The sequence below is a fragment of the Agelaius phoeniceus genome, unplaced genomic scaffold, assembly GCF_051311805.1.
Source record: "Agelaius phoeniceus isolate bAgePho1 unplaced genomic scaffold, bAgePho1.hap1 Scaffold_346, whole genome shotgun sequence".
In the NCBI taxonomy this organism is placed as follows: domain Eukaryota; kingdom Metazoa; phylum Chordata; class Aves; order Passeriformes; family Icteridae; genus Agelaius; species Agelaius phoeniceus.
This window is the reverse complement of record NW_027509952.1, coordinates 18806-46238: the sequence shown is the minus strand read 5'-3', so window position 1 is coordinate 46238 and position 27433 is coordinate 18806. Positions and strand designations below refer to the sequence as shown.

At 57.7% G+C, this 27433-nt stretch overlaps 1 protein-coding gene across 1 annotated transcript in view; it reads left to right on the top strand.

Moving 5' to 3' along the window:
- The window catches only part of LOC129134508 (helicase SRCAP-like), a gene marked incomplete at its 3' end in the record, with an annotated part of 74260 nt that overhangs the window by 30212 nt on the left and 16615 nt on the right, over positions 1–27433 (top strand). Inside the window, 8 exon segments of the mRNA XM_077173181.1 lie at positions 2630–2812; positions 7516–7587; positions 7589–7630; positions 7632–7655; positions 9605–9774; positions 15756–15948; positions 19784–19920; positions 25902–26088. Of these exon segments, the coding sequence (XP_077029296.1) occupies positions 2630–2812; positions 7516–7587; positions 7589–7630; positions 7632–7655; positions 9605–9774; positions 15756–15948; positions 19784–19920; positions 25902–26088 (1008 nt within the window).

Sequence of the window (27433 nt, the reverse complement as noted above, 5' to 3'; positions counted from 1 at the left end):
AGAGCCTGCAGCCCAAAGGGTACACGCTGGCCACCACACAGGTGAGAAACACACCTGAGACACACCTGAGCACACCTGGGTACAGCTGGGGACAGCTGGGGACAGCTGGGATACACCTGGGTACAGCTGGGCACACAGAGCCTGCAGCCCAAAGGGTACACGCTGGCCACCACACAGGTGAGAAACACACCTGGGCACAGGTGAGACACACCTGGGGACAGCTGGGTACACCTGAGATACACCTGGGGACAGCTGGGTACACCTGGGGACAGCTGGGCACACAGAGCCTGCAGCCCAAAGGGTACACGCTGGCCACCACACAGGTGAGAGACACACCTGGGGACAGGTGAGACACACCTGGGATACACCTGGGGACAGCTGGGGACAGGTGAGATACACCTGGGATACACCTGGGGACACAGAGCCTGCAGCCCAAAGGGTACACGCTGGCCACCACACAGGTGAGAAACACACCTGGGGACAGGTGAGATACACCTGGGGACAGCTGGGGACAGCTGGGATACACCTGGGGACAGCTGGGATACACCTGGGGACACAGAGCCTGCAGCCCAAAGGGTACACGCTGGCCACCACACAGGTGAGGGACACACCTGAGATACACCTGAGATACACCTGGGGACAGGTGAGAAACACCTGGATACACCTGGGGACAGCTGGGGACAGCTGGGGTACACCTGGGGACACCTGGGCACACAGAGCCTGCAGCCCAAAGGGTACACGCTGGCCACCACACAGGTGAGGGATACACCTGAGACACACCTGGGGACAGGTGAGACACACCTGAGATACACCTGAGCACACCTGGGGACAGCTGGGTACAGCTGGGCACACAGAGCCTGCAGCCCAAAGGGTACACGCTGGCCACCACACAGGTGAGAAACACACCTGGGATACACCTGGATACACCTGGATACACCTGGGACACACCTGGGTACAGCTGGGATACACCTGGGCACACAGAGCCTGCAGCCCAAAGGGTACACGCTGGCCACCACACAGGTGAGGGACACACCTGGGGACAGGTGAGACACACCTGGATACACCTGGGGACAGGTGAGACACACCTGGATACACCTGAGATACACCTGGGGACACCTGGGTACAGCTGGGGACACCTGGGCACACAGAGCCTGCAGCCCAAAGGGTACACGCTGGCCACCACACAGGTGAGAAACACACCTGAGATACACCTGGGGACAGGTGAGACACACCTGGGTACCCCTGGGATACAGCTGGGTACACCTGGGTACAGCTGGGCACACAGAGCCTGCAGCCCAAAGGGTACACGCTGGCCACCACACAGGTGAGGGATACACCTGGGGACAGGTGAGATACACCTGGGGGCACCTGAGCACACCTGGGGACAGCTGGGGACAGCTGGGATACACCTGGGTACACCTGGGGACACCTGGGTACACCTGGGTACACCTGGGGACACCTGGGTACAGCTGGGCACACAGAGCCTGCAGCCCAAAGGGTACACGCTGGCCACCACACAGGTGAGACACACCTGAGACACACCTGGGGACAGCTGGGATACACCTGGGGACACCTGGGTACAGCTGGGTACAGCTGGGCGGGCAGGTGTGCACAGGTGAGGCAGAGCGGGGTCAGACACAGAGATCACACCTGAGCAGGGTCACCTGAGGTGACACACCTGTGACACACCTGAGACTCACCTGTGCCTGCCTCACCTGTGACACACCTGGCACTGACTCACCTATGCCACACCTGGCACTCACCTGGGTCTGACACACCTGTGGCACACCTGTGCCTGACACACCTGTGCCAGGGGTTCTGTGCCTCACCTGAGCCTCACCTGTGTGCCTCACTCACCTGCGACACACCTGAGGGGGTACCTGTGCCTCACCTGAGACTGACCCACCTGTGCCTCACCTGTGTCAGGGGTTCTGTTCCTCACCTGTGCGTCACCTGGGACTGACTCACCTGTGTCTCACCTGAGTCTTACCTGGCACTGACTCATGTGTGACTGACTCACCTGGGAGTCACCTGTGTCGGGTTCTGTCCCTCACCTGTGCCACACCTGAGGGGGTACCTGTGCCTCACCTGGGACTGACTCACCTGTGACACACCTGAGGGGGTTCTGTGCCTTACCTGTGCCTGACTCAACTGTGTCAGGGGTTCTGTGCCTCACCTGTGCCTCACCTGTGCCTCACCTGTTTCAGGGGTTCTGTCCCTCACCTGTGGCACACCTGGGGGGGTTCTGTGTCTCACCTGTGCCCTTCACCTGTGTCAGGGGTTCTGTCACTCACCTGTGCTTCACCTGTGTCAGGAGTTCTCTGCCTCACCTGTGCCTGCCTCATCTGTGTCTCACCTGTGTCTCACCTGTGCCTCACCTGTGCCTGTCTCAGCTGCGTCAGGGGTTCTGTGCCTCACCTGTGTCACACCTATGTCACGCCAGTGCCTCACGTGTCCCTCACCTGTGTCAGGGCTTCTGTGCCTCACCTGTGCCACACCTATGTCACGCCTGTGCCTCACCTGTGCGTGTCTCACCTGCGTCAGGGGTTCTGTGCCTCACCTGTGTCACACCTATGTCACGCCTGTGCCTCACCTGTGCCTCACCTGTGCGTGTCTCACCTGTGCGCAGGTGAAGACGCCGATCCCGCACCTGCTGCGGGGCACGCTGCGCGAGTACCAGCACATCGGGCTGGACTGGCTGGTGACCATGTACGAGAAAAAACTGAACGGGATCCTGGCCGACGAGATGGGGCTGGGAAAAACCATACAGACCATATCGCTGCTGGCTCACCTGGCCTGCGAGAAAGGTAACGCACCTGGGCACACCTGAGAGTCATAACATACACCTGGGTATGGCTGGGTACGGTTACAGTCACTGCACACACCTGGGATGGGGCTGGGAAAAACCATACAGACCATATCGCTGCTGGCTCACCTGGCCTGCGAGAAAGGTAACGCACCTGGGATACACACCTGAGTACAGCTGAGAGCCATGGGATACACCTGGGCACAGCTGGGTACACCTGGGTACACCTGAGAGTCATAACATACACCTGGGTACGGCTACAGTCACTGCACACACCTGGGATGGGGCTGGGGAAAACCATACAGACGATATCGCTCCTCGCTCACCTGGCCTGCGAGAAAGGTAACGCACCTGGGACACACCTGAGACACACCTGGGTACAGCTGAGAGCCATGGGATACACCTGGGTACGGCTGAGAGCCATGGGATACACCTGGGATGGGGCTGGGAAAAACCATACAGACCATTTCCCTGCTGGCACACCTGGCCTGCGAGAAAGGTAACGCACCTGGGGGGCACACCTGGGTACAGCTGGGAGCCATGGGATACACCTGGGTATGGCTGGGATACACCTGAGAGTCATGGGATACACCTGGGATGGGGCTGGGAAAAACCATACAGACGATATCGCTGCTGGCTCACCTGGCCTGCGAGAAAGGTAACGCACCTGAGATACACCTGGGTACAGCTGGGAGCCATGGGATACACCTGGGTACGGCTGGGTATGGCTACAGTCACTGCACACACCTGGGATGGGGCTGGGAAAAACCATACAGACCATATCGCTGCTGGCTCACCTGGCCTGCGAGAAAGGTAACACACCTGGGATACACCTGAGAGTCATAACATACACCTGGGTACAGCTGGGTACACCTGGGTACAGCTACAGTCACTGCACACACCTGGGATACACCTGGGATGGGGCTGGGAAAAACCATACAGACCATATCGCTGCTGGCTCACCTGGCCTGCGAGAAAGGTAACACACCTGGGATACACCTGGGCACACCTGGGATACACCTGGGTATGGCTGAGAGCCATGGGATACACCTGGGATGGGGCTGGGCAAAACCATCCAGACCATATCGCTGCTGGCTCACCTGGCCTGCGAGAAAGGTAACACACCTGAGACACACCTGAGAGTCATAACATACACCTGGGTACAGCTGGGTACAGCTACAGTCACTGCACACACCTGGGTACACCTGGGATGGGGCTGGGAAAAACCATACAGACCATATCGCTGCTGGCTCACCTGGCCTGCGAGAAAGGTAACACACCTGGGATACACCTGAGAGCCATGGGATACACCTGGGATGGGGCTGGGCAAAACCATACAGACCATTTCCCTGCTGGCTCACCTGGCCTGCGAGAAAGGTAACACACCTGAGACACACCTGAGATACACCTGAGAGCCATGGGATACACCTGGGTACAGCTGGGTACACCTGGGTACGGCTACAGTCACTGCACACACCTGGGATGGGGCTGGGCAAAACCATACAGACCATATCGCTCCTCGCTCACCTGGCCTGCGAGAAAGGTAACACACCTGGGATACACCTGGGTACACCTGGGTACAGCTGAGAGCCATGGGATACACCTGGGTACAGCTACAGTCACTGCACACACCTGGGTACAGCTGGGATGGGGCTGGGAAAAACCATACAGACCATTTCCCTGCTGGCTCACCTGGCCTGCGAGAAAGGTAACACACCTGAGACACACCTGAGAGCAATAACACACACCTGGGTACAGCTGGATACGGCTACAGTCACTGCACACACCTGGGATGGGGCTGGGGAAAACCATACAGACCATATCGCTGCTGGCACACCTGGCCTGCGAGAAAGGTAACGCACCTGAGATACACCTGAGAGCCATGGGATACACCTGGGTACAGCTGGGTACGGCTGCGGTCACTGCACACACCTGGGATGGGGCTGGGAAAAACCATACAGACCATATCGCTGCTGGCACACCTGGCCTGCGAGAAAGGTAACGCACCTGAGAGCCATTGGGTACACCTGGGTACAGCTGGGATACACCTGAGAGCCACAGGATACACCTGGCTACGGCTGGGTACGGCTACAGTCACTGCACACACCTGGGATGGGGCTGGGCAAAACCATACAGACGATATCGCTGCTGGCTCACCTGGCCTGTGAGAAAGGTAACGCACCTGGGCACACCTGAGATACACCTGAGAGCCATGGGATACACCTGGGTACAGCTGGGATACACCTGAGAGTCATGGGATACACCTGGGATGGGGCTGGGAAAAACCATACAGACCATATCGCTCCTCGCACACCTGGCCTGCGAGAAAGGTAACACACCTGGGGGGCACACCTGGGTACAGCTGAGAGTCATAACATACACCTGGGTACAGCTGGGATACACCTGAGAGTCATGGGATACACCTGGGATGGGGCTGGGCAAAACCATACAGAAGATATCGCTCCTCGCACACCTGGCCTGCGAGAAAGGTAACACACCTGAGATACACCTGGGCACACCTGAGATACACCTGAGAGTCATAACATACACCTGGGTACGGCTGGGTACCCCTACAGTCACTGCACACACCTGGGATACACCTGGGATGGGGCTGGGGAAAACCATCCAGACCATATCGCTGCTGGCTCACCTGGCCTGCGAGAAAGGTAACGCACCTGAGATACACACCTGGGTACACCTGAGAGCCATTGGATACACCTGGGTACACCTGGGGATACACCTGGGAGCCATAACATACACCTGGGTACACCTGGGTACACATGGCACACACCTGGGTACAGCTGGGCACGCCTGAGACTCATAGCATACACCTGGGGCACACCTGGGCAGGTTTGGGGGTTCCCAGGACTCACCTGGGGCTGATTTCGGGTGTCTCACCTGTCCCTCACCTGAACCCTTTTAGGGGGCTTTGAGTCACACCTGGGCAGGTTTTGTGTTTCTGGGGCTGATTTCGGGTGTCTCACCTGTGCGCAGGTACCTGGGCCCTCACCTCAGCCTCATTTCGGGTGTCTCACCTGTCCCTCACCTGTGCGCAGGTGGCTGGGGCCCTCACCTGGGACTCACCTGAGCCCCTTTAGGGGGTTCTGAGTCACACCTGGGCAGGTTTAGGACTCACCTGAGCCTCATTTTGGGTGTCTCACCTGTGCACAGGTAGCTGGGGCCCTCACCTGGGGCTGATTTCGGGTGTCTCACCTGTCCCTCACCTGGGGCTCATTTCGGGTGTCTCACCTGTGCACAGGTAGCTGGGGCCCTCACCTGTCCCTCACGTGTCCCTCACCTGTGCGCAGGTACCCGGGGCCTTCACCTGTCTCTCACCTGTCCCTCACCTGTCCCTCACCTGTCCCTCACCTGTGCACAGGTAGCTGGGGCCCTCACCTGTCCCTCACCTGTGCGCAGGTAGCTGGGGCCCTCACCTGGGGCTCACCTGAGTCACACCTGGGCAGGTTTGGGGGTTCCTGGGGCTGATTTCGGGTGTCTCACCTGTGCGCAGGTGGCTGGGGCCCTCACCTGAGCCCCTTTAGGGGGTTCTGAGTCACACCTGGACAGGTTTAGGACTCACCTGACCCTCATTTCGGGTGTCTCACCTGTCCCTCACCTGTGCGCAGGTGGCTGGGGCCCTCACCTGAGGGTGATTTTGGGTGTCTCACCTGTGCACAGGTACCTGGGGCTGATTCCGGGTGTCTCACCTGTCCCTCACCTGTGCACAGGTAGCTGGGGCCCTCACCTGTCCCTCACCTGTCCCTCACCTGTGCCTCACCTGTGCGCAGGTAGCTGGGGCCCTCACCTGAGGGTGATTTTGGGTGTCTCACGTGTGCACAGGTAGCTGGGGCCCTCACCTGTCCCTCACCTGTCCCTCACCTGTGCACAGGTACCCAGGGCCCTCACCTGGGGCTGATTTTGGGTGTCCCACGTGTCCCCTCACCTGTGCGCAGGTAGCTGGGGCCCTCACCTGAGGGTGATTTTGGGTGTCTCCCTCACCTGTGCGCAGGTAGCTGGGGCCCTCACCTGAGGGTGATTTCGGGTGTCTCACCTGTGCGCAGGTAGCTGGGGCCCTCACCTGTCCCTCACCTGTCCCTCACCTGTCCCTCACCTGTGCGCAGGTAGCTGGGGCCCTCACCTGTCCCTCACCTGTGCGCAGGTAGCTGGGGCCCTCACCTGAGGGTGATTTTGGGTGTCTCACCTGTGCGCAGGTACCCGGGGCCCTCACCTGGGGCTCATTTTGGGTGTCTCACCTGTGCGCAGGTAGCTGGGGCTGATTTTGGGTGTCTCACCTGTGCGCAGGTAGCTGGGGCCCTCACCTGTCCCCTCACCTGTCCCTCACGTGTCCCCTCACCTGTGCGCAGGTAGCTGGGGCCCTCACCTGAGGGTGATTTTGGGTGTCTCACCTGTGCGCAGGTAGCTGGGGCCCTCACCTGGGGCTCATTTCGGGTGTCTCCACGTGTCCCCTCACGTGTCCCCTCACCTGTGCGCAGGTAGCTGGGCCCCTCACCTGAGGGTGATTTCGGGTGTCCTCACCTGTCCCTCACCTGTGCGCAGGTAAGCTGGGGCCTCACCTGTCCCTCACGTGTCCCCTCACCTGTGCGCAGGTAGCTGGGGCTGATTTTGGGTGTCTCACCTGTGCGCAGGTAGCTGGGGCCCTCACCTGTCCCCTCACGTGTCCCCTCACGTGGTCCCTCACCTGTGCGCAGGTAGCTGGGGGCCCTCACCTGATCATCGTGCCCACCTCGGTGATGCTCAACTGGGAGATGGAGCTCAAGCGGCTGGTGCCCCAGCTTCAAAATCCTCACCTACTACGGGGCACAGAAAAGAGCGGCGCCTCAAGAGACAGGTGGGCACACCTGGGGCACACCTGGGCACACCTGGGCAAGGCTGGGAGGGGATGGGCCAAAAAAAACCCCGTGAAAATTGGGTGGAAAATGGGGATTTTAGGGTTAAAAAATGGGGATTTTGGGCACACCTGGGCACACCTGGGAATGGAAAAAGGGGGAAAAACGGCGAAAAATTTGGGGGGGAAAATGGTGAAAATTGGGGGTTTTGGGCACACCTGGGCACACCTGGGCAAGGCTGGGAGGGGTTGGGCCAAAAAAAACCCCGTGAAATTGGGGTGGAAAATGGGGATTTTGGGGATACCTGGGCGCACCTGGGACAGGTAAAACATAAAAAAATTGGGGTTAAAAGCACCAAAAATTGGGATTATGGCACTGAAACCGCACCTGGGGGAGAAAAATGGGGAGAAAATGGGTGAAAATTGGGGAGTTTTGGGGTTACCTGGGCACACCTGGGGTCACCTGGGCACACCTGGGAGGGGATGGATGGATAGAAAAAACCCTGTGAAAATTGGGTGGAAAAATGGGGATTTTTGGGCACAGCTGGGCACACCTGGGGGGGGTTTGGGATTGACCTGGGCACACCTGGGAATGGAAAAAGGGGGAAAAAGAGTGAAAATTTAGGGGGGAAATGGCAAAAATTGGGGGGTTTAGGCACACCTGGGCACAGCTGGGGGCACAGCTGGGGGCACCTGGGCGGGGATGGGCCAAAAAAACCCCGTGAAAAATTGGGTGGAAAATGGGGATTTTTGGGGTGGAAAATGGGGATTTTGGGGTTACCTGGGCACACCTGGGGGGCACCTGGGAGGGGATGGGCCAAAAAAACCCCATGAAAATTGGGTGAAAAATGGGGATTTTGGGGTTACCTGGGCGCACCTGGGGGGGTTTGGGATTGACCTGGGCACACCTGGGAATGGAAATAGGGGGAAAATGGCGAAAAATTTGGGGGGGAAAATGGTGAAAATTGGGGGTTTTTGGGGACACCTGGGCACACCTGGGCACAGCTGGGCGCACCTGGGAGGGGATGGATAGAAAAAAACCCCATGAAAACTGGGGTGGAAAATGGCGATTTTGGGGTCACCTGGGCACAGCTGGGACAGGTAAAACACAAAAAAATTGGGGTTAAAAGCACCAAAAATTGGGATTATGGGCACTGAAACCTCACCTGTGGGCACCTGGGGGAGAAAAATGGGGAGAAAATGGGTGAAAATTGGGGATTTTGGGCACACCTGGGCACAGCTGGGCGCACCTGGGGGCACCTGGGCACAGCTGGGAGGGGATGGATAGAAAAAACCCTGTGAAATTGGGGTGGAAAATGGGGATTTTGGGGTTAAAAAATGGGGATTTTGGGGGACACCTGGGCACACCTGGGGGGGTTGGGATTGACCCTGGGCACAGCTGGGAATGGAAAAAAGGGGGAAAAATGGCGAAAATTTGGGGGGAAAAAATGGTTAAAAATTGGGGGTTTTGGGCCACACCTGGGCACACCTGGGCTGCGTTTTTTTAATTTTTTGAGCTTTTTTTTTGAGCTTTTTTTGAGGTTTTGGGGCCGTTTTTTCGTGGGGATTTTTTGGTTTACCTGTCTCACCTGTCCTCACCTGTGCAGGGCTGGACCAAGCCCAACGTTGGTGCTGCACACCTGGGCACACCTGGGCTGTTTTTTTTGAGGTTTTTTGAGCTTTTTTTGATCTTTTTTCGAGGTTTTTGGGTGTTTTTTCGCAGGGATTTTGGGTTTACCTGTCTCACCTGTGCAGGGCTGGACCAAGCCCAACACTGGTGCTGCACACCTGGGCACACCTGGGCACACCTGGGCTGTGTTTTTGAGCTTTTTTTAAGGTTTTTTGAGCTTTTTTTGAGCTTTTTTTGAGTTTTTTTTGAGTTTTTTTTGAATTTTTTCACGGGGATTTTTCCTTCACCTGTCTCACCTGTCTCACCTGTCCCACCTGCGCAGGGCTGGACCAAGCCCAACGCCTTCCACGTGTGCATCACCTCGTACAAGCTGGTGCTGCAGGACCACCAGGCGTTCCGCAGGAAGAACTGGAAATACCTGATCCTGGACGAGGCGCAGAACATCAAAAACTTCAAATCCCAGCGCTGGCAGTCCCTGCTCAACTTCAACAGGTGAGACACAGGGACAGGTGAGGCACAGGTGAGACACAGGTGAGACCCAGGGACATCAAAAACTTCAAATCCCAGCGCTGGCAGTCCCTGCTCAACTTCAACAGGTGAGCAACACCTGGGCTCAGGTGAGAGTCAGGGACATCAAAAACTTCAAATCCCAGCGCTGGCAGTCCCTGCTCAACTTCAACAGGTGAGGAACAAACACACCTGGGCACAGGTGAGCCCCAGGGACATCAAAAACTTCAAATCCCAGCGCTGGCAGTCCCTGCTCAACTTCAACAGGTGAGGAATGAGCACACCTGGGCACAGGTGAGACCCAGGGACATCAAAAACTTCAAATCCCAGCGCTGGCAGTCCCTGCTCAACTTCAACAGGTGAGAGCAACACCTGGGCACAGGTGAGACACAGGGACAGGGACAGGTGAGACACAGGGACAGGTGAGCACACACCTGGGCACAGGTGAGACACAGGTGAGACAGGGACAGGTGAGCAGACAGGGACAGGTGGGAGACAAGCACTGGCAGTCCCTGCTCAACTTCAACAGGTGAGGAGAGCACACCTGGGCACAGGTGAGAGACAGGGACAGGTGAGGGACAGGGGGGACAGGGGAGAGACAGGTGAGAGACAGGGACAGGTGAGACACAGACGCTGGCAGTCCCTGCTCAACTTCAACAGGTGAGCAACAAACACCTGGGCACAGGTGAGAGTCAGGGACAGGTGAGGGACAGGGACAGGTGAGCGGCACACCTGGGACACAGGGGGGGGCACAAGGACAGGTGAGACACAGGTGAGACACAGGGGAGACACAAGCGCTGGCAGTCCCTGCTCAACTTCAACAGGTGAGGAACACCTGGGGACAGGGGAGAGACAGGGACAGGTGAGCGCTGCACACACCTGGGCACAGGTGAGACACAGGTGGGGCACAGGGACAGACAGAGCAGCGCACCTGGCACACGGGTGAGACAGGTGAGACACAGGGGGGACAGGTGAGACACAAGCGCTGGCCGTCCCTGCTCAACTTCAACAGGTGAGGAGAGCACACCTGGGCACAGGTGAGACCCAGGGACATCAAAAACTTCAAATCCCAGCGCTGGCAGTCCCTGCTCAACTTCAACAGGTGAGGAATGAACACACCTGGGCACAGGTGAGAGACAGGGACAGGTGAGAAACACCTGGGCACAGGTGAGAGACAGGGGAGAGACAGGTGAGCACACACACCTGGCACACAGGGGAGACACAGGGGAGACACAGGGACAGGTGAGGGTGCACACACCTGGGCACAGGTGAGAGACAGGAACAGGTGAGCGCGCATACCTGGGCACAGGTGAGACACAGGGACAGGTGAGACACAGGTGAGCGGCACACCTGGGACACAGGAGGGACACAGGTGAGACAGAGCAGCACACCTGGCACACAGGGGAGCGCGCACCTGGCACACAGGGGAGACACAGAGACAGGTGAGACACAGGGGAGACACAGGTGAGACACAGGGACAGACAGAGCAGCGCACCTGGCACACAGGTGAGACAGGTGAGACACAGGGACAGGTGAGACACAAGCACTGGCAGTCCCTGCTCAACTTCAACAGGTGAGAGACAGGGACAGGTGAGCAACACCTGGGCACAGGTGAGACACGGGGACAGGTGAGACACGGGGACAGGTGAGCGGCACACCTGGGCACAGGTGAGAGGGACAGGGGAGACACAAGCGCTGGCAGTCCCTGCTCAACTTCAACAGGTGAGACACACCTGGGCACAGGTGAGACACAGGGGAGACACAGGGACAGGTGAGAGACAGGGACAGGTGAGCAACACACCTGGGCACAGGTGAGACAGGGACAGGTGAGCAACACACCTGGGCACAGGTGAGAGACAGGGACAGGTGAGCAACACCTGGGCACAGGTGAGCCCCAGAACATCAAAAACTTCAAATCCCAGCGCTGGCAGTCCCTGCTCAACTTCAACAGGTGAGAGCAACACCTGGGCACAGGTGAGACACAGGGACAGGTGAGGGACAGGGGGGACAGGGGAGAGACAGGGGAGAGACAGGGACAGGTGAGCAACACCTGGGCACAGGTGAGACACAGGGGAGACAGGGGATAGACAGGGACAGGTGAGCGCTGCACACACCTGGGCACAGGTGAGACACGGGTGAGACACAGGGACAGGTGAGACACAAGCGCTGGCAGTCCCTGCTCAACTTCAACAGGTGAGAGACAGGGACAGGTGAGCGGCACACACACCTGGGCACAGGTGAGACCCAGGGGCATCAAAAACTTCAAATCCCAGCGCTGGCAGTCCCTGCTCAACTTCAACAGGTGAGCAACACCTGGGCACAGGTGAGAGACAGGGACAGGTGAGTGGGCACAGAGAGGACAGGTGAGACACAGGGGGGACAGGTGAGACACAGGTGAGCAGCGCACACCTGGGACACAGGTGAGACACAGGTGAGAGACAGGGACAGGTGAGACACAAGCGCCGGCAGTCCCTGCTCAAGTTCAACAGGTGAGGAGTGCACACCTGGGCACAGCTGAGACATGGGCGGGACAGGGGAGAGACAGGGACAGGTGAGCGCACACACCTGGGCACAGGTGAGACATGGGAGACACAGGTGAGACACGGGAGACACAGGTGAGACACAGGGACAGGTGAGACACAGGCGCTGGCAGTCCCTGCTCAACTTCAACAGGTGAGCAACACACCTGGGCACAGGTGAGACACGGGGGAGAGACAGGGGGGACAGGGGAGAGACAGGGACAGGTGAGTGGCACACCTGGACACAGGGGAGACACAGGGGAGACACAGGGACAGGTGAGAGACAGGGACAGGTGAGCAACACACCTGGGCACAGGTGAGAGACAGGGGACAGACAGAGCCACACACCTGGCACACAGGTGAGACACAGGTGAGAGACAGGTGAGCGCGCACCTGGCACACGGGTGAGACACAGGTGAGAGACAGGTGAGCAGCGCACCTGGCACACAGGTGAGACACAGGTGAGACACAGGTGAGCAGCGCACCTGGCGCGCAGGTGAGACACACGGAGAGAAGGGAGACACAGGTGAGACAGGTGAGGACAGGGACAGACAGAGCCGCGCACCTGGGACACACCTGGGCCTGCTCCTACCTGTGCTTACCTGTTCATACCTGTGCTCACCTGGCTGTACCTGTGCTCACCTGGCTTTAGCTATTCCTGGTTGTCCTTACCTGTCCCTACGTGCCCTTACCTGTCCCTACGTGCCCTTACCTGTGTGTACCTGTCTCACCTGGGTCTCACCTGTCCGTACCTGCAGGTTGATCACGGTGCAGGAGAACACCTGGAGCTCACCTGGGGCTGTTCCTCTCTGTTACCTGTCTGTACCTGTCTCACCTGTGTCTCACCTCTCCTTACCTGTCTGTGTGTGTCTCACCTGTCTCACCTGTCCATACCTGCAGGCTGATCACAGTGCAGGAGAACACCTGGAGCTCACCTGGGGGCTCACCTTGTCCATACCTGTCCTTACTTGTCCGTGTGTGTCCACCTGTCTCACCTGTCCACACCTGCAGGTTGATCACAGTGCAGGAGAACACCTGGAGCTCACCTGGGGCTGTTCCCCTGCTGTTACCTGTCTGTACCTGTCTGTGCGTGTCCTTACCTGTCCATACCTGTCTTTACCTGTCTCTCACCTGTCCCTTACCCATCCCTATGTGTCTGTACCTGGCTGTACCTGTCTGTCCTTACCTGTCTCACCTGTGTCTCACCCATCACATCTGTCCATACCTGTCATACCTGCCTGTACCTGGCCATACCTGTCCATATGTCCTTACCTGCCCTGTACCTGTCCCTTACCTGTCCATACCTGTCCATAGCTGCCTGTACCTGTCCGTACCTGTCCATACCTCTCACCTGTCTCTCCCCTGTGTTTCACCTGTCCTTACCTGTCCATACCTGTCCTTACCTGGCTGTACCTATCCTTACCTGTGTGTACCTGCTGTACCTGTCCATACCTGTCCATACCTCTCACCTGTCTCTCCCTGTCTCTCACCTGTCCTCTCCCCTGTCTCTCACCTGTCCATACCTGTCTGTACCTCTCTGTACCTGTCCATACCTGTCCATACCCGTGTCTCCCCTGTCTCTCACCTGTCTCTCACCTGTCTCTCACCTGTCCATACCTGTCCCTTACCTGTCCATACCTGTCCCTTACCTGTCCATACCTGTCTCTCACCTGTCCATACCTGTGTCTCACCTGCAGCCAGCGCCGGCTGTTGCTGACGGGCACGCCGCTGCAGAACTCGCTGATGGAGCTCTGGTCGCTCACCTGTCCCTTACCTGTCCATACCTGTCCCTTACCTGTCCATACCTGTGTCTCACCTGTCCATACCTGTCTCTCACCTGTCTCTCACCTGTCCATACCTGTCTCCCCTCACAGCCAGCGCCGGCTGTTGCTCACAGGGACGCCGCTGCAGAACTCGCTGATGGAGCTCTGGTCGCTCACCTGTGCCCATACCTGTCCCTTACCTGTCTCTCACCTGTCTCTCACCTGCAGCCAGCGCCGGCTGTTGCTGATGGGCACGCCGCTGCAGAACTCGCTGAGTGAGCTCTGGTCGCTCACCTGTCCATACCTGTCCCTTACCTGTCCATACCTGTCTCTCACCCTGTCTCTCACCTGTCCATACCTGTCTCTCACCTGTCTCTCACCTGTGCATACCTGTCTCCCCTCACAGCCAGCGCCGGCTGTTGCTCACGGGGACGCCGCTGCAGAACTCGCTGATGGAGCTCTGGTCGCTCACACTGTGCCCATACCTGTCCCTTACCTGTCCATACCTGTCCATACCTGTCTCTCACCTGCAGCCAGCGCCGGCTGTTGCTGACGGGCACGCCGCTGCAGAACTCGCTGATGGAGCTCTGGTCGCTCACCTGTGCCCATACCTGTCCCTCACCTGTCCATACCTGTGTCTCTCTCACCTGCAGCCAGCGCCGGCTGTTGCTGACGGGGACGCCGCTGCAGAACTCGCTGATGGAGCTCTGGTCCCTCACCTGTCCCTTACCTGTGTCCATACCTGTCTCTCACCTGTGTCCATACCTGTGTCTCACCTGTCCATACCTGTCTCTCACCTGTCTCTCACCTGTCTCTCACCTGTCCATACCTGTCTCTCACCTGCAGCCAGCGCCGGCTGTTGCTGACGGGGACGCCGCTGCAGAACTCGCTGATGGAGCTCTGGTCGCTCACCTGTCCCTTACCTGTGTCCATACCTGTCCTTACCTGTCCATACCTGTCCCTTACCTGTCCATACCTGTCCTTACCTGTCCATACCTGTCCCTTACCTGTCCATACCTGTCCTTACCTGTCCATACCTGTCTCTCACCTGTCCATACCTGTCTCTCACCTGCAGCCAGCGCCGGCTGTTGCTGACGGGCACGCCGCTGCAGAACTCGCTGATGGAGCTCTGGTCGCTCACCTGTGCCCATACCTGTCCCTTACCTGTCCATACCTGTCCCTTACCTGTCCATACCTGTGTCTCACCTGCAGCCAGCGCCGGCTGTTGCTGACGGGCACGCCGCTGCAGAACTCGCTGATGGAGCTCTGGTCGCTCACCTGTCCCTTACCTGTCCATACCTGTGCCCTTACCTGTCCATACCTGTCCCTTACCTGTCCATACCTGTGTCTCACCTGCAGCCAGCGCCGGCTGTTGCTGACGGGCACGCCGCTGCAGAACTCGCTGATGGAGCTCTGGTCGCTCACCTGTCCCTTACCTGTCCATACCTGTGTCTCCCCTCACAGCCAGCGCCGGCTGTTGCTGACGGGCACGCCGCTGCAGAACTCGCTGATGGAGCTCTGGCCCCTCACCTGTCCCTTACCTGTCCATACCTGTGTCTCCCCTCACAGCCAGCGCCGGCTGTTGCTGACGGGCACGCCGCTGCAGAACTCGCTGATGGAGCTCTGGTCCCTCACCTGTCCCTTACCTGTCCCTTACCTGTCCATACCTGTCTCTCACCTGCAGCCAGCGCCGGCTGTTGCTGACGGGCACGCCGCTGCAGAACTCGCTGATGGAGCTCTGGTCCCTCATGCATTTCCTCATGCCCAGCGTGTTCCAGTCCCACCGCGAGTTCCGAGAGTGGTTCCACAACCCCCTGACGGGCATGATCGAGGGCAGCCAGGAGTACAACGAGAGCCTCGTCAAGAGACTGCACAAGGTAACGCACCTGGGGACAGGTGTGATACACCTGGGTATGGGTACATACACCTGGGTATGGGTATGTACACATGGGATACACGTGGGATACACTGGGCATGATCGAGGGCAGCCAGGAGTACAACGAGAGCCTCGTGAAACGGCTGCACAAGGTACACCTGGGCACACCTGGGCACACCTGGGCACACCTGGGTATGGGTACACACACCTGGGATACACTGCATTACACTGGGTTACACTGGGTCACACCTGACGGGCATGATCGAGGGCAGCCAGGAGTACAACGAGAGCCTGGTGAAACGGCTGCACAAGGTACACCTGGGGACAGGTACACACACCTGGGGACACCTGGGTATGGGTGTGATACACCTGGGTATGGGTACACACACGGGATACACTGCATTACACTGGGGTACACCTGACGGGCATGACTCCATAAGGTACACCTGGGGACAGGTGTGACACACCTGAACACACCTGGGTATGGGTACATACACATGGGATACACCTGGGTTACACTGGGTCACACCTGACGGGCATGATCGAGGGCAGCCAGGAGTACAACGAGAGCCTCGTGAAACGCCTCCATAAGGTACACCTGGGGACAGGTACACACACCTGGGCACACCTGGGAACACCTGGGCACACCTGGGTATGGGTACATACACATGGGATACACCTGGGATACACTGGGCACGATCGAGGGCAGCCAGGAGTACAACGAGAGCCTCCTGAAAAGATTGCATAAGGTACACCTGGGCACACCTGGGCACACCTGGGGACAGGTACACACACCTGGGTATGGGTACAAACACCTGGGATACACCTGGGTGCCACAACCCCCTGACGGGCACGATTGAGGGCAGCCAGGAGTACAACGAGAGCCTGGTGAAAAGATTGCATAAGGTAACGCACCTGGGCACACCTGGGCACACCTGGGGACACCTGGGCACACCTGGGGACACCTGGGTATGGGTACAAACACCTGGGATGCACCTGGGATACACCTGGGTTCCACAACCCCCTGACGGGCACGATCGAGGGCAGCCAGGAGTACAACGAGAGCCTGGTCAAGAGACTGCACAAGGTAACGCACCTGGGCACACCTGGAACACACTTGGGATACACCTGGGGCTCACACAAACACACCTGAGACACACCTGGGCACACCTGGGTACACCTGGGTATGGGTATATGTACATGGGATACACCTGGGTTACACTGGGTTACACTGGGTCACACCTGACGGGCACGATCGAGGGCAGCCAGGAGTACAACGAGAGCCTGGTGAAAAGATTGCACAAGGTACACCTGGGGACACCTGGGGACAGGTGTGATACACCTGGGTATGGGTATGTACACATGGGATACACCTGGGATACACTGGGCATGATCGAGGGCAGCCAGGAGTACAACAAGAGCCTGGTCAAGAGACTGCACAAGGTACACCTGGGGACACGTGGGGACACCTGGGACACACCTGGGTATGGGTACAAACACATGGGATACACCTGGGTTCCACAACCCCCTGACGGGCATGATCGAGGGCAGCCAGGAGTACAACGAGAGCCTGGTGAAACGGCTGCACAAGGTAACGCACCTGGGTACACCTGGGCACACCTGGGGACACCTGGGGACAGGTACACACACCTGGGTATGGGTATATGTACATGGGATACACCTGGGATACACTGCGTTACACTGGGTCACACCTGACGGGCACAATCGAGGGCAGCCAGGAGTACAACGAGAGCCTCGTCAAGAGACTGCACAAGGTAACGCACCTGGGGACAGGTACACACACCTGGGCACACCTGGGAACACCTGGGTATGGGTACAAACACATGGGACACACCTGGGATACACCTGGGTTCCACAACCCCCTGACGGGCATGATCGAGGGCAGCCAGGAGTACAACGAGAGCCTCGTGAAAAGATTGCACAAGGTACACCTGGGCACAGGTGTGATATACCTGAACACACCTGGGTATGGGTACATGTACATGGGATACACCTGTGTTACACCTGGGTTCCACAACCCCCTGACGGGCACGATCGAGGGCAGCCAGGAGTACAACGAGAGCCTGGTCAAGAGACTCCATAAGGTACACCTGGGGACAGGTACACACACCTGGGCACACCTGGGACACACACCTGGGTATGGGTACATGCACCTGGGTTACACCTGGGTTACCTTGGGCATGATCGAGGGCAGCCAGGAGTACAACGAGAGCCTGGTCAAGAGACTGCACAAGGTAACGCACCTGGGGACACCTGGGCACAGGTGTGATACACCTGGGTATGGCTGTGACACACCTGGGTATGGGTACATGCACCTGGGTTACACTGCATTATGCTGGGATACACCTGGGTCACACCTGGGGACAGGTATGATACACCTGGGGACAGGTGTGATACACCTGGGTATGGGTACGCACACCTGGGTTACACTGGGTCACACCTGACGGGCATGATTGAGGGCAGCCAGGAGTACAACGAGAGCCTGGTGAAAAGACTCCATAAGGTACACCTGGGGACAGGTGTGATACACCTGAACACACCTGGGTATGGGTACACACACCTGGGTTACACTGCATTACACTGGGTTACACTGGGTCACACCTGACGGGCGTGATCGAGGGCAGCCAGGAGTACAACGAGAGCCTGGTGAAAAGATTGCACAAGGTAACACACCTGGGGACAGGTGTGATACACCTGAACACACCTGGGGACACTGGGGCACACACAGACACACCTGGAAGCCATTGGGGCACACCTGGGGACACTGGGACACACCTGGGATACACCTGGGCATACCTGGTCCCACTTGGGATACACCTGGGGCTCACACAAACACACCTGGGCACGCCTGGGACACACCTGGACACATTTTGGTCCACTTGTGCATACCTGGGACACATTGAGGCACACCTGGGACCTATTGGGACACATCTGAGACACACAGGCACACCTGGGACACACCTGGGCACACCTGAGCCCACCTAGGACACACCTCGGACACAGTTGGACACAGTTGGTGCTCAGACAGGCACACCTGGGATTCATTGGGGCACACCTGGGGCACACCTGGGAGGGGTTAAACACACCTGGGACACACCTGGAACACACCTGGGGGAGTTCAACACACCTGGGACACACCTGGGAGGGGTTAAACACACCTGGAACACACCTGTGACACACCTGAGCACACCTGGGGGCACACCCAGCACCTGTTGGGACACACCTGGGATACACCTGACCAGGTGTGTGCCCCTCCCCCCCATGTCTCACCTGACCAGGTGTGTGCCCCTCCCCCCATCCCTCACCTGACCAGGTGTGTGCCCCTCCCCCCCCCCATGTCTCACCTGACCAGGTGTGTGCCCCTCCCCCCCTCATACCTGACCAGGTGTGTGCCCCTCCCCCAATGTCTCACCTGACCAGGTGTGTGCCCCTCCCCCCCCGTGTCTCACCTGACCAGGTGTGTGCCCCTCCCCCCCCCCCCCCCATCCCTCACCTGACCAGGTGTGTGCCCCTCCCCCCCCTGTACCTCACCTGACCAGGTGTGTGCCCCTCCCCCCCCAATGTCTCACCTGACCAGGTGTGTGCCCCTCCCCCCCCGTGTCTCACCTGACCAGGTGTGTGCCCCTCCCCCCATCCCTCACCTGACCAGGTGTGTGCCCCTCCCCCCTGTACCTCACCTGACCAGGTGTGTGCCCCTCCCCCCCCAATGTCTCACCTGACCAGGTGTGTGCCCCTCCCCCCCTCATACCTGACCAGGTGTGTGCCCCTCCCCCCCCCATACCTGACCAGGTGTGTCCGCCCCTCCCCCCCCGCAGGTGCTCCGCCCGTTCCTGCTGCGGCGCCTCAAGGTGGACGTGGAGAAGCAAATGCCCAAGAAGTACGAGCACGTGCTCAGGTGCCGCCTGTCCAAGCGCCAGAGGTTCCTCTACGACGACTTCATGGGCCAGGCCAGGTGAGGGGGGCACACCTGGGCACACCTGGGCACACCTGGGGGCGAAAAAATCCCTGAAATTCCCGTTCAATTGTGCCCAAATTTGATCAAATTGTGCCCAAAATCCACCCAAAATGCACCCAAAATTCTCCTTTTTGAGTCATGGGCCAGGGTAGGTGAGGGCGCCACACCTGGGCACACCTGGGCACACCTGGGGGCAAAAAAATCCCTGAAATTCCCATTTAATTGTGCCCAAAATGCACCTAAATGCACCCGAAATGCACCCAAAATTCTCCTTTTTGAGTCATGGGCCAGGGCAGGTGAGGGGGGCACACCTGGGCACACCTGGGCACACAAAATCCCCGAAATTCCCGTTCAATTGTGCCCAAAATCCACCCAAAATCCACCCAAAATTCTCCTTTTTGAGGTGTCTGATGATGTCATGGGCCAGGCCAGGTGAGGGGGCACACCTGGGCACACCTGGGGGCAAAAAAATCCCTGAAATTCCCATTCAATTATGCCCAAATTTGATCAAAATGCACCCAAAATGCACCCAAAATCCACCCAAACTCCATTCAAAATTCACCTTTTTGGGTCATGGGCCAGGGCAGGTGAGGGCACCACACCTGGGGGCAAAAAAATCCCCAAAATTCCCGTTCAATTGTGCCCAAAATGCACCCAAATCCACCCAAAATTCTCCTTTTTTGAGTCATGGGCCAGGCCAGGTGAGGGGAGCACACCTGGGCACACCTGGGGGCAAAAAAATCCCCGAAATTCCCGTTCAATTGTGCCCAAATTGCACCCAAATCCACCCAAATTGCACCCAGAATTCTCCTTTTTGAGGCTTCATGGGCCAGGCCAGGTGAGGGGAACACACCTGGGCACACCTGGGCGCACCTGGGGGCGAAAAAATCCCTGAAATTCCCGAAAAATTCTACCCAAATTCCATCAAAATGCACCCAAAATCCACCCAAAATTCTCCTTTTTGAGGTGTCTGATGATGTCACGGGCCAGGCCAGGTGAGGGCCGCACACCTGGGCACACCTGGGCACACTTGGGGGCGAAAAAATCCCCGAAATTCCCGCTCAATTGTGCCCAAATTTGATCAAATTGTGCCCAAATTCAACCCAAATTTACCTGTCCAAGCGCCAGAGGTTCCTCTACGACGACTTCATGGGCCAGGCCAGGTGAGGGCCGCACACCTGGGCACACCTGGGGGCACCTGGGCACACAAAATCCCCGAAATTCCCGTTCAATTCTGCCCAAATTTGATCAAATTGTGCCCAAAATGCACCCAAAATTCTCCTTTTTTGAGTCATGGGCCAGGGCAGGTGAGGGGGCCACACCTGGGCACACCTGGGGGCCAAAAAATCCCTGAAATTCCTGTTCAATTGTGCCCAAATTTGATCAAATTGTGCCCAAATTGCACCCAAAATCCACCCAAAATGCACCCAAAATTCACCTTTTTGAGTCATGGGCCAGGCCAGGTGAGGGGGGCACCACACCTGGGCACACCTGGGGGCAAAAGAATCCCCAAATGCCCAATAAATTCTACCCAAATTCCATTAAATTGCACCCAAAATTCACCCAAAATCCACCCAAAATTCACCTTTTTGGGGTGTCTGATGATGTCATGGGCCAGGGCAGGTGAGGGGGGCACCACACCTGGGCACACCTGGGCACACCTGGGGGCGAAAAAATCCCCAAAATTCCCGTTCAATTGTGCCCAAATTTGATCAAATTGTGCTCAAATTGCACCCAAAATTCACCTTTTTGAGTCATGGGCCAGGGCAGGTGAGGGCGCCACACCTGGGCACACCTGGGGGCAAAAAAATCCCCGAAATTCCCGTTCAATTGTGCCCAAATTTGATCAAATTGTGCCTAAATTTACCCAGGTGCTTTCAGGTGAATTTCCCACCCCAATTTCAGCACCTGGAGCCCCAAATTTCCCCTTTAAACCCCTCCCAAATTCCCCCCAAATTCCCCCAAATTTCTCAGGTAATTCCTGGGTGCCCCCAGGTGACCCCAGGTGCTCTCAGGTGTCTTCTCTGTCCTGTTTTTAGCACCTGGACCCTTCTGGAGCCCCAGATTTCCCCTTTAAACCCCTCCCAAATCCCCCCAAATTTCTCAGGTAATTCCCAGGTGCCCCCCAGGTGCTCTCAGGTGAATTTCCCACCCCAATTTCAGCACCTGAACTCCCAAATTTCCCCTTTGAACCCCTCCCAAATCCCTCCCAAATTCCCCAGGTGCCCCCAGGTGAATTTCCCACCCCAATTTCAGCACCCGAACCCTGAAATTTCCCCTTTAAACCCCTCCCAAATCCCTCCCAGATTCCCCCAAATTTCTCAGGTAATTCCTGGGTGACCCCAGGTGCCCCCAGGTGACCCTAGGTGCTCTCAGGTAATTCCCAGGTGTCTTCTCTGTCCTGTTCTTAGCACCTGGACCCTCGAAATCCCCAAATTTCCCCAGGAAATTCCCCAAATTTCCCCTTTAAACCCCTCCCAAATTTCTCAGGTAATTCCCAGGTGACCCCAGGTGCCCCCAGGTGCTCTCAGGTGAATTTCCCACCCCAATTTCAGCACCTGGAGCCCCAAATTTCCCCTTTAAACCCCTCCCAAATTCCCCCAAATTTCTCAGGTGCCCCCCAGGTGCTCTCAGGTGCCCCCCAGGTGCTCTCAGGTGTCTTCTCTGTCCTGTTCTTAGCACCTGGACCCTTCTGGAGCCCCAAATTTCTCCTTTAAACCCCTCCCAAATCCCTCCCAAATCCCTCCCAAATTCCTCAGGTGAGCTCAGGTAATTCCCAGGTGACCCCCAGGTGAATTTCCCACCCCAATTTTACCACCTGAGCCCCCAAATTTCCCCTTTAAACCCCTCCCAAACCCCTCCCAAATCCCCCCCCAAATTTCTCAGGTGATTCCCAGATGTCCCCAGGTGCCCTCAGGTGCTCTCAGGTGAATTTCCCACCCCAGTTTCAGCACCTGAGCCCCCAAATTTCCCCTTTAAACCCCTCCCAAATTTCTCAGGTAATTCCTGGGTGCCCCCAGGTGCTCCCAGGTGCTCCCAGGTGCCCTCAGGTGAATTTCCCACCCCAGTTTCACCACCTGAGCCCCCAAATTTCCATTTCAAACCCCTCCCAAATTTCTCAGGTGAGCCCCAGGTGACCCCAGGTGCTCTCAGGTGAGCTCCAAGTGCCCCCAGGTGACCCCCAGGTGCTCTCAGGTGAGCCCCAGGTGCTCCCAGGTGCTCTCAGGTGAATTTCCCACGCCAGTTTCAGCACCTGAGCCCCCAAATTTCCCCTTTAAACCCCTCCCAAACCCCTCCCAAATCCCCCAGGTAATTCCCGGGTGCCCCCAGGTGCCCCCAGGTGCCCTCAGGTGCCCCCCAGGTGCTCTCAGGTGCCCCCCAGGTGCCCTCAGGTGCCCCCCAGGTGCTCTCAGGTGAATTTCCCACCCCAATTTCAGCACCTGAACCCTGAAATTTCCCCTTTAAACCCCTCCCGAATTTCTCAGGTGAGTCCCAGGTGAGTCCCAGGTGCTCTCAGGTGTTTTCTCTGTCCTGTTTTTAGCACCTGGACCCTCGAAATCCCCAAATTTCCCCAGGAAATTCCCCAAATTTCCCCTTTAAACCCCTCCCAAACCCCTCCCAAATTCCCCAGGTGCTCCCAGGTGCCCTCAGGTGATCTCAGGTGAATTTCCCACCCCAATTTCAGCACCTGGGCCCCCAAATTTCCCCTTTAAACCCCTCCCAAATTCCCCCAAATTTCTCAGGTGAGCTCAGGTAATTCCCAGGTGCTCTCAGGTGAATTTCCCACCCCAATTTCAGCACCTGGAGCCCCAAATTTCCCCTTTAAATCCCTCCCAAATCCCTCCCAAATTCCCCCAAATTTCTCAGGTAATTCCCCGGTGCCCCCAGGTGCCCTCAGGTGCCCCCCAGGTGAATTTCCCACTCCAATTTCAGCACCTGGAGCCCCGAAATTTCCCCTTTAAACCCCTCCCAAATCCCTCCCAAATTCCCCAGGTGACCCCAGGTGATCTCAGGTAATTCCCAGGTGACCCCAGGTGACCCCAGGTGCTCTCAGGTGAATTTCCCACCCCAATTTCAGCACCTGAACCCCCAAATTTCCCCTTTAAACCCCTCCCAAATCCCCCCAAACCCCTCCCAAACCCCTCCCAAATTTCTCAGGTGAGCTCAGGTGAGCTCTCAGGTGCCCCCCAGGTGCTCCCAGGTGCCCCCCAGGTGCCCTCAGGTGCCTCTCAGGTGCTCTCAGCTGAATTTCCCACCCCAATTTCAGCACCTGGAGCCCCCAAATTTCCCTTTTAAACCCCTCTCAAGTTCCTCAGGTGAGCTCAGGTAATTCCCGGGTGCTCTCAGGTGCCCCCCAGGTGCTCTCAGGTGAGTTCCAGGTGCTCTCAGGTGTTTTCTCTGTCCTGTTCTTAGCACCTGGACCCTTCTCGATCCCTAAATTTCCCCTTTAAACCCCTCCCAAATTCCTCAGGTGAGTTCCAGGTGCCCCCAGGTGAATTTCCCACCCCAATTTCAGCACCTGAGCCCCCAAATTTCCCCTTTAAACCCCTCCCAAACCCCTCCCAAATTTCCCAGGTAATTCCTGGGTGACCCCAGGTGCCCCCAGGTGCTCTCAGGTGAGTTCCAGGTGCCTCTCAGGTGCTCTCAGGTGAATTTCCCACCTCAATTTCAGCACCTGAGCCCCCAAATTTCCCCTTTAAACCCCTCCCAAGTTCCTCAGGTGAGCTCAGGTGCTCTCAGGTGATTTCCAGGTGCTCTCAGGTGTCTTCTCTGTCCTGTTCTTAGCACCTGGACCCTCGAAATCCCCAAATTTCTCCAGGAAATTCCCCAAACTTCCCCTTTAAACCCCTCCCAAATCCCCCCAAATTTCTCAGGTGAGTCCCAGGTGATTCCCAGGTGCCCCCAGGTGCCCTCAGGTGCCCCCCAGGTGCTCTCAGATGAATTTCCCACCCCAATTTCAGCACCTGGAGCCCCAAAATTCCCCTTTAAACCCCTCCCAAATCCCCCCAAACTCCTCCCAAATTCCCCCAAATTTCTCAGGTGAGTCCCAGGTGCCCCCAGGTGCTCTCAGGTGCTCTCAGGTGAATTTCCCACCCCAATTTCAGCACCTGGAGCCCCCAAATTTCCCCTTTAAACCCCTCTCAAGTTCCTCAGGTGAGCTCAGGTAATTCCCGGGTGCTCTCAGGTGCCCCCCAGGTGCTCTCAGGTGCCCCCCAGGTGCTCTCAGGTGTCTTCTCTGTCCTGTTTTTAGCACCTGGACCCTTCTGGATCCCCAGATTTCCCCTTTAAACCCCTCCCAAATCCCCCTAAATTCCCCAGGTAATTCCCAGGTGATTCCCAGGTGCCCCCCAGGTGAATTTCCCACCCCAATTTCAGCACCTAAACCCCCAAATTTCCCCTTTAAATACCCCCCAAATTGCTCAGGTAATTCCCAGGTGCCCCCAGGTGAATTTCCCACCCCAATTTTACCACCTGAGCCCCCAAATTTCCCCTTCAAACCCCTCCCAAATTTCTCAGGTGCCCCCCAGGTGCCCTCAGGTGCTCTCAGGTGAATTTCCCACCCCAATTTCAGCACCTGGAGCCCTGAAATTTCCCCTTTAAACCCCTCCCAAATCCCTCCCAAATCCCTCCCAAATTCCTCCAAATTTCTCAGGTAATTCTCAGGTGCCCCCAGGTGCCCTCAGGTGCCCCCCAGGTGAATTTCCCACCCCAATTTTACCACCTGAGCCCCCAAATTTCCATTTCACATCCCTCCCAAATTTCTCAGGTAATTCCCCGGTGACCCCAGGTGCTCTCAGGTGCCCTCAGGTGCCCCCAGGTGAATTTCCCACTCCAATTTTACCACCTGAACCCCCAAATTTCCCCTTTAAACCCCTCCCAAACCCCTCCCAAATTTCTCAGGTGAGCTCAGGTGATTCCCAGGTGCCCCCAGGTGCCCCCAGGTGCCCCAGGTGACCCCGTGTCCCCCCTGTTGGCAGCACCAAGGCGACGCTGGCCAGCGGGCACTTCATGAGCGTCATCAACGTGCTGATGCAGCTGCGCAAGGTGTGCAACCACCCCGACCTGTTCGAGCCACGCCCCGTGACGTCACCGCTGGTCACGCCCGGCCTCAGCCTCGGCGCCCCCGCCCTGGTGCTGCGCGCCCTGGAGCCACACCCCTTCCAGGTGAGAGACTGGGACAGGTGAGATTAGAGCCACGCCCCTTCCAGGTGAGACAGATTGGGGACACGCCCATGACAGGTGAGATTAGAGCCACGCCCATGACAGGTGAGACTGGGACACGCCCATGACAGGTGAGACAGAGCCACACCCCTTCCAGGTGAGAGACTGGGACAGGTGAGATTAGAGCCACGCCCCTTCCAGGTGAGACTGGGACACGCCCATGACAGGTGAGATACACACACCTGGGACAGGTGAGACAGATCGGGGACACGCCCATGACAGATGAGACTGGGACACGCCCATGACAGGTGAGACACACCTGGGACAGGTGAGACTGGGGACACGCCCCTTCCAGGTGAGACTGGGACAGGTGAGACAGATTGGGGACACGCCCATGACAGGTGGGACTGGGACACACCTGGACAGGTGAGATTGGGACACACCCATGGCAGGTGAGACAGATTGGGGACACGCCCATGACAGGTGAGACACACCTGGGGATGGATGGGATACAGGTGAGACACAGACCTGGACAGGTGAGACTGGAGCCACGCCCCTTTTGGGTGAGACACGCAGGTGAGACTGGGAACACACCTGGGACAGGTTAGACACACACCTGGGGATGGATGAGATACAGGTGAGACACACCTGGGACAGGTGAGACTGGGACACACACTTGGGACAGGTGAGACACAGGTGAGACAGGTGAGACACACCTGGGGATGGATGGGATACAGGTGGGACACACCTGGGGCAGGTGAGCCACACCCCTTCTAGGTGGGACACGCCCCTTTTGGGTGGGACAAACACCTGGGGCAGGTGAGACACGCCCCTTTTGGGTGGGGTACAGGTGAGACACACCTGGGGAGGGGTGGGATACAGGTGAGACACACCTGGGGCAGTTGGGATGCACCTGAGATACAGGTAGGGACAGGTGAGGTACAGGTCAGAGAGACACACCTGAACAGGTGAGACACACCTGAGACACAGGTAGGGACAGGTGAGAGACAAACGTGAGACAGGTGAGACACAGCTGGGCATGGGAGGGACACACCTGAGACACACCTGGGACAGGTGAGACACACCTGGTGCACATCTAGGACACATCTAGGACAGGTGAGCCACACCTGGGGATGGGGTTTGGACACACCTGGAGGGATTTTGGAGCACAGGGAGGTGACTCAGGTGTGCCAGGTGTGACACAGGTGGGACTCAGGTGTGCCAGGTGTGACACAGGTGTGACTCAGGTGTGCCAGGTGTCACCCAGGCCTGTCAGGTGTATCCCAGGTGTATCCCAGGTGTGTCACACGTGTCCCCCCCAGCAGGTGGACCTGTCCCCGTTCGAGCT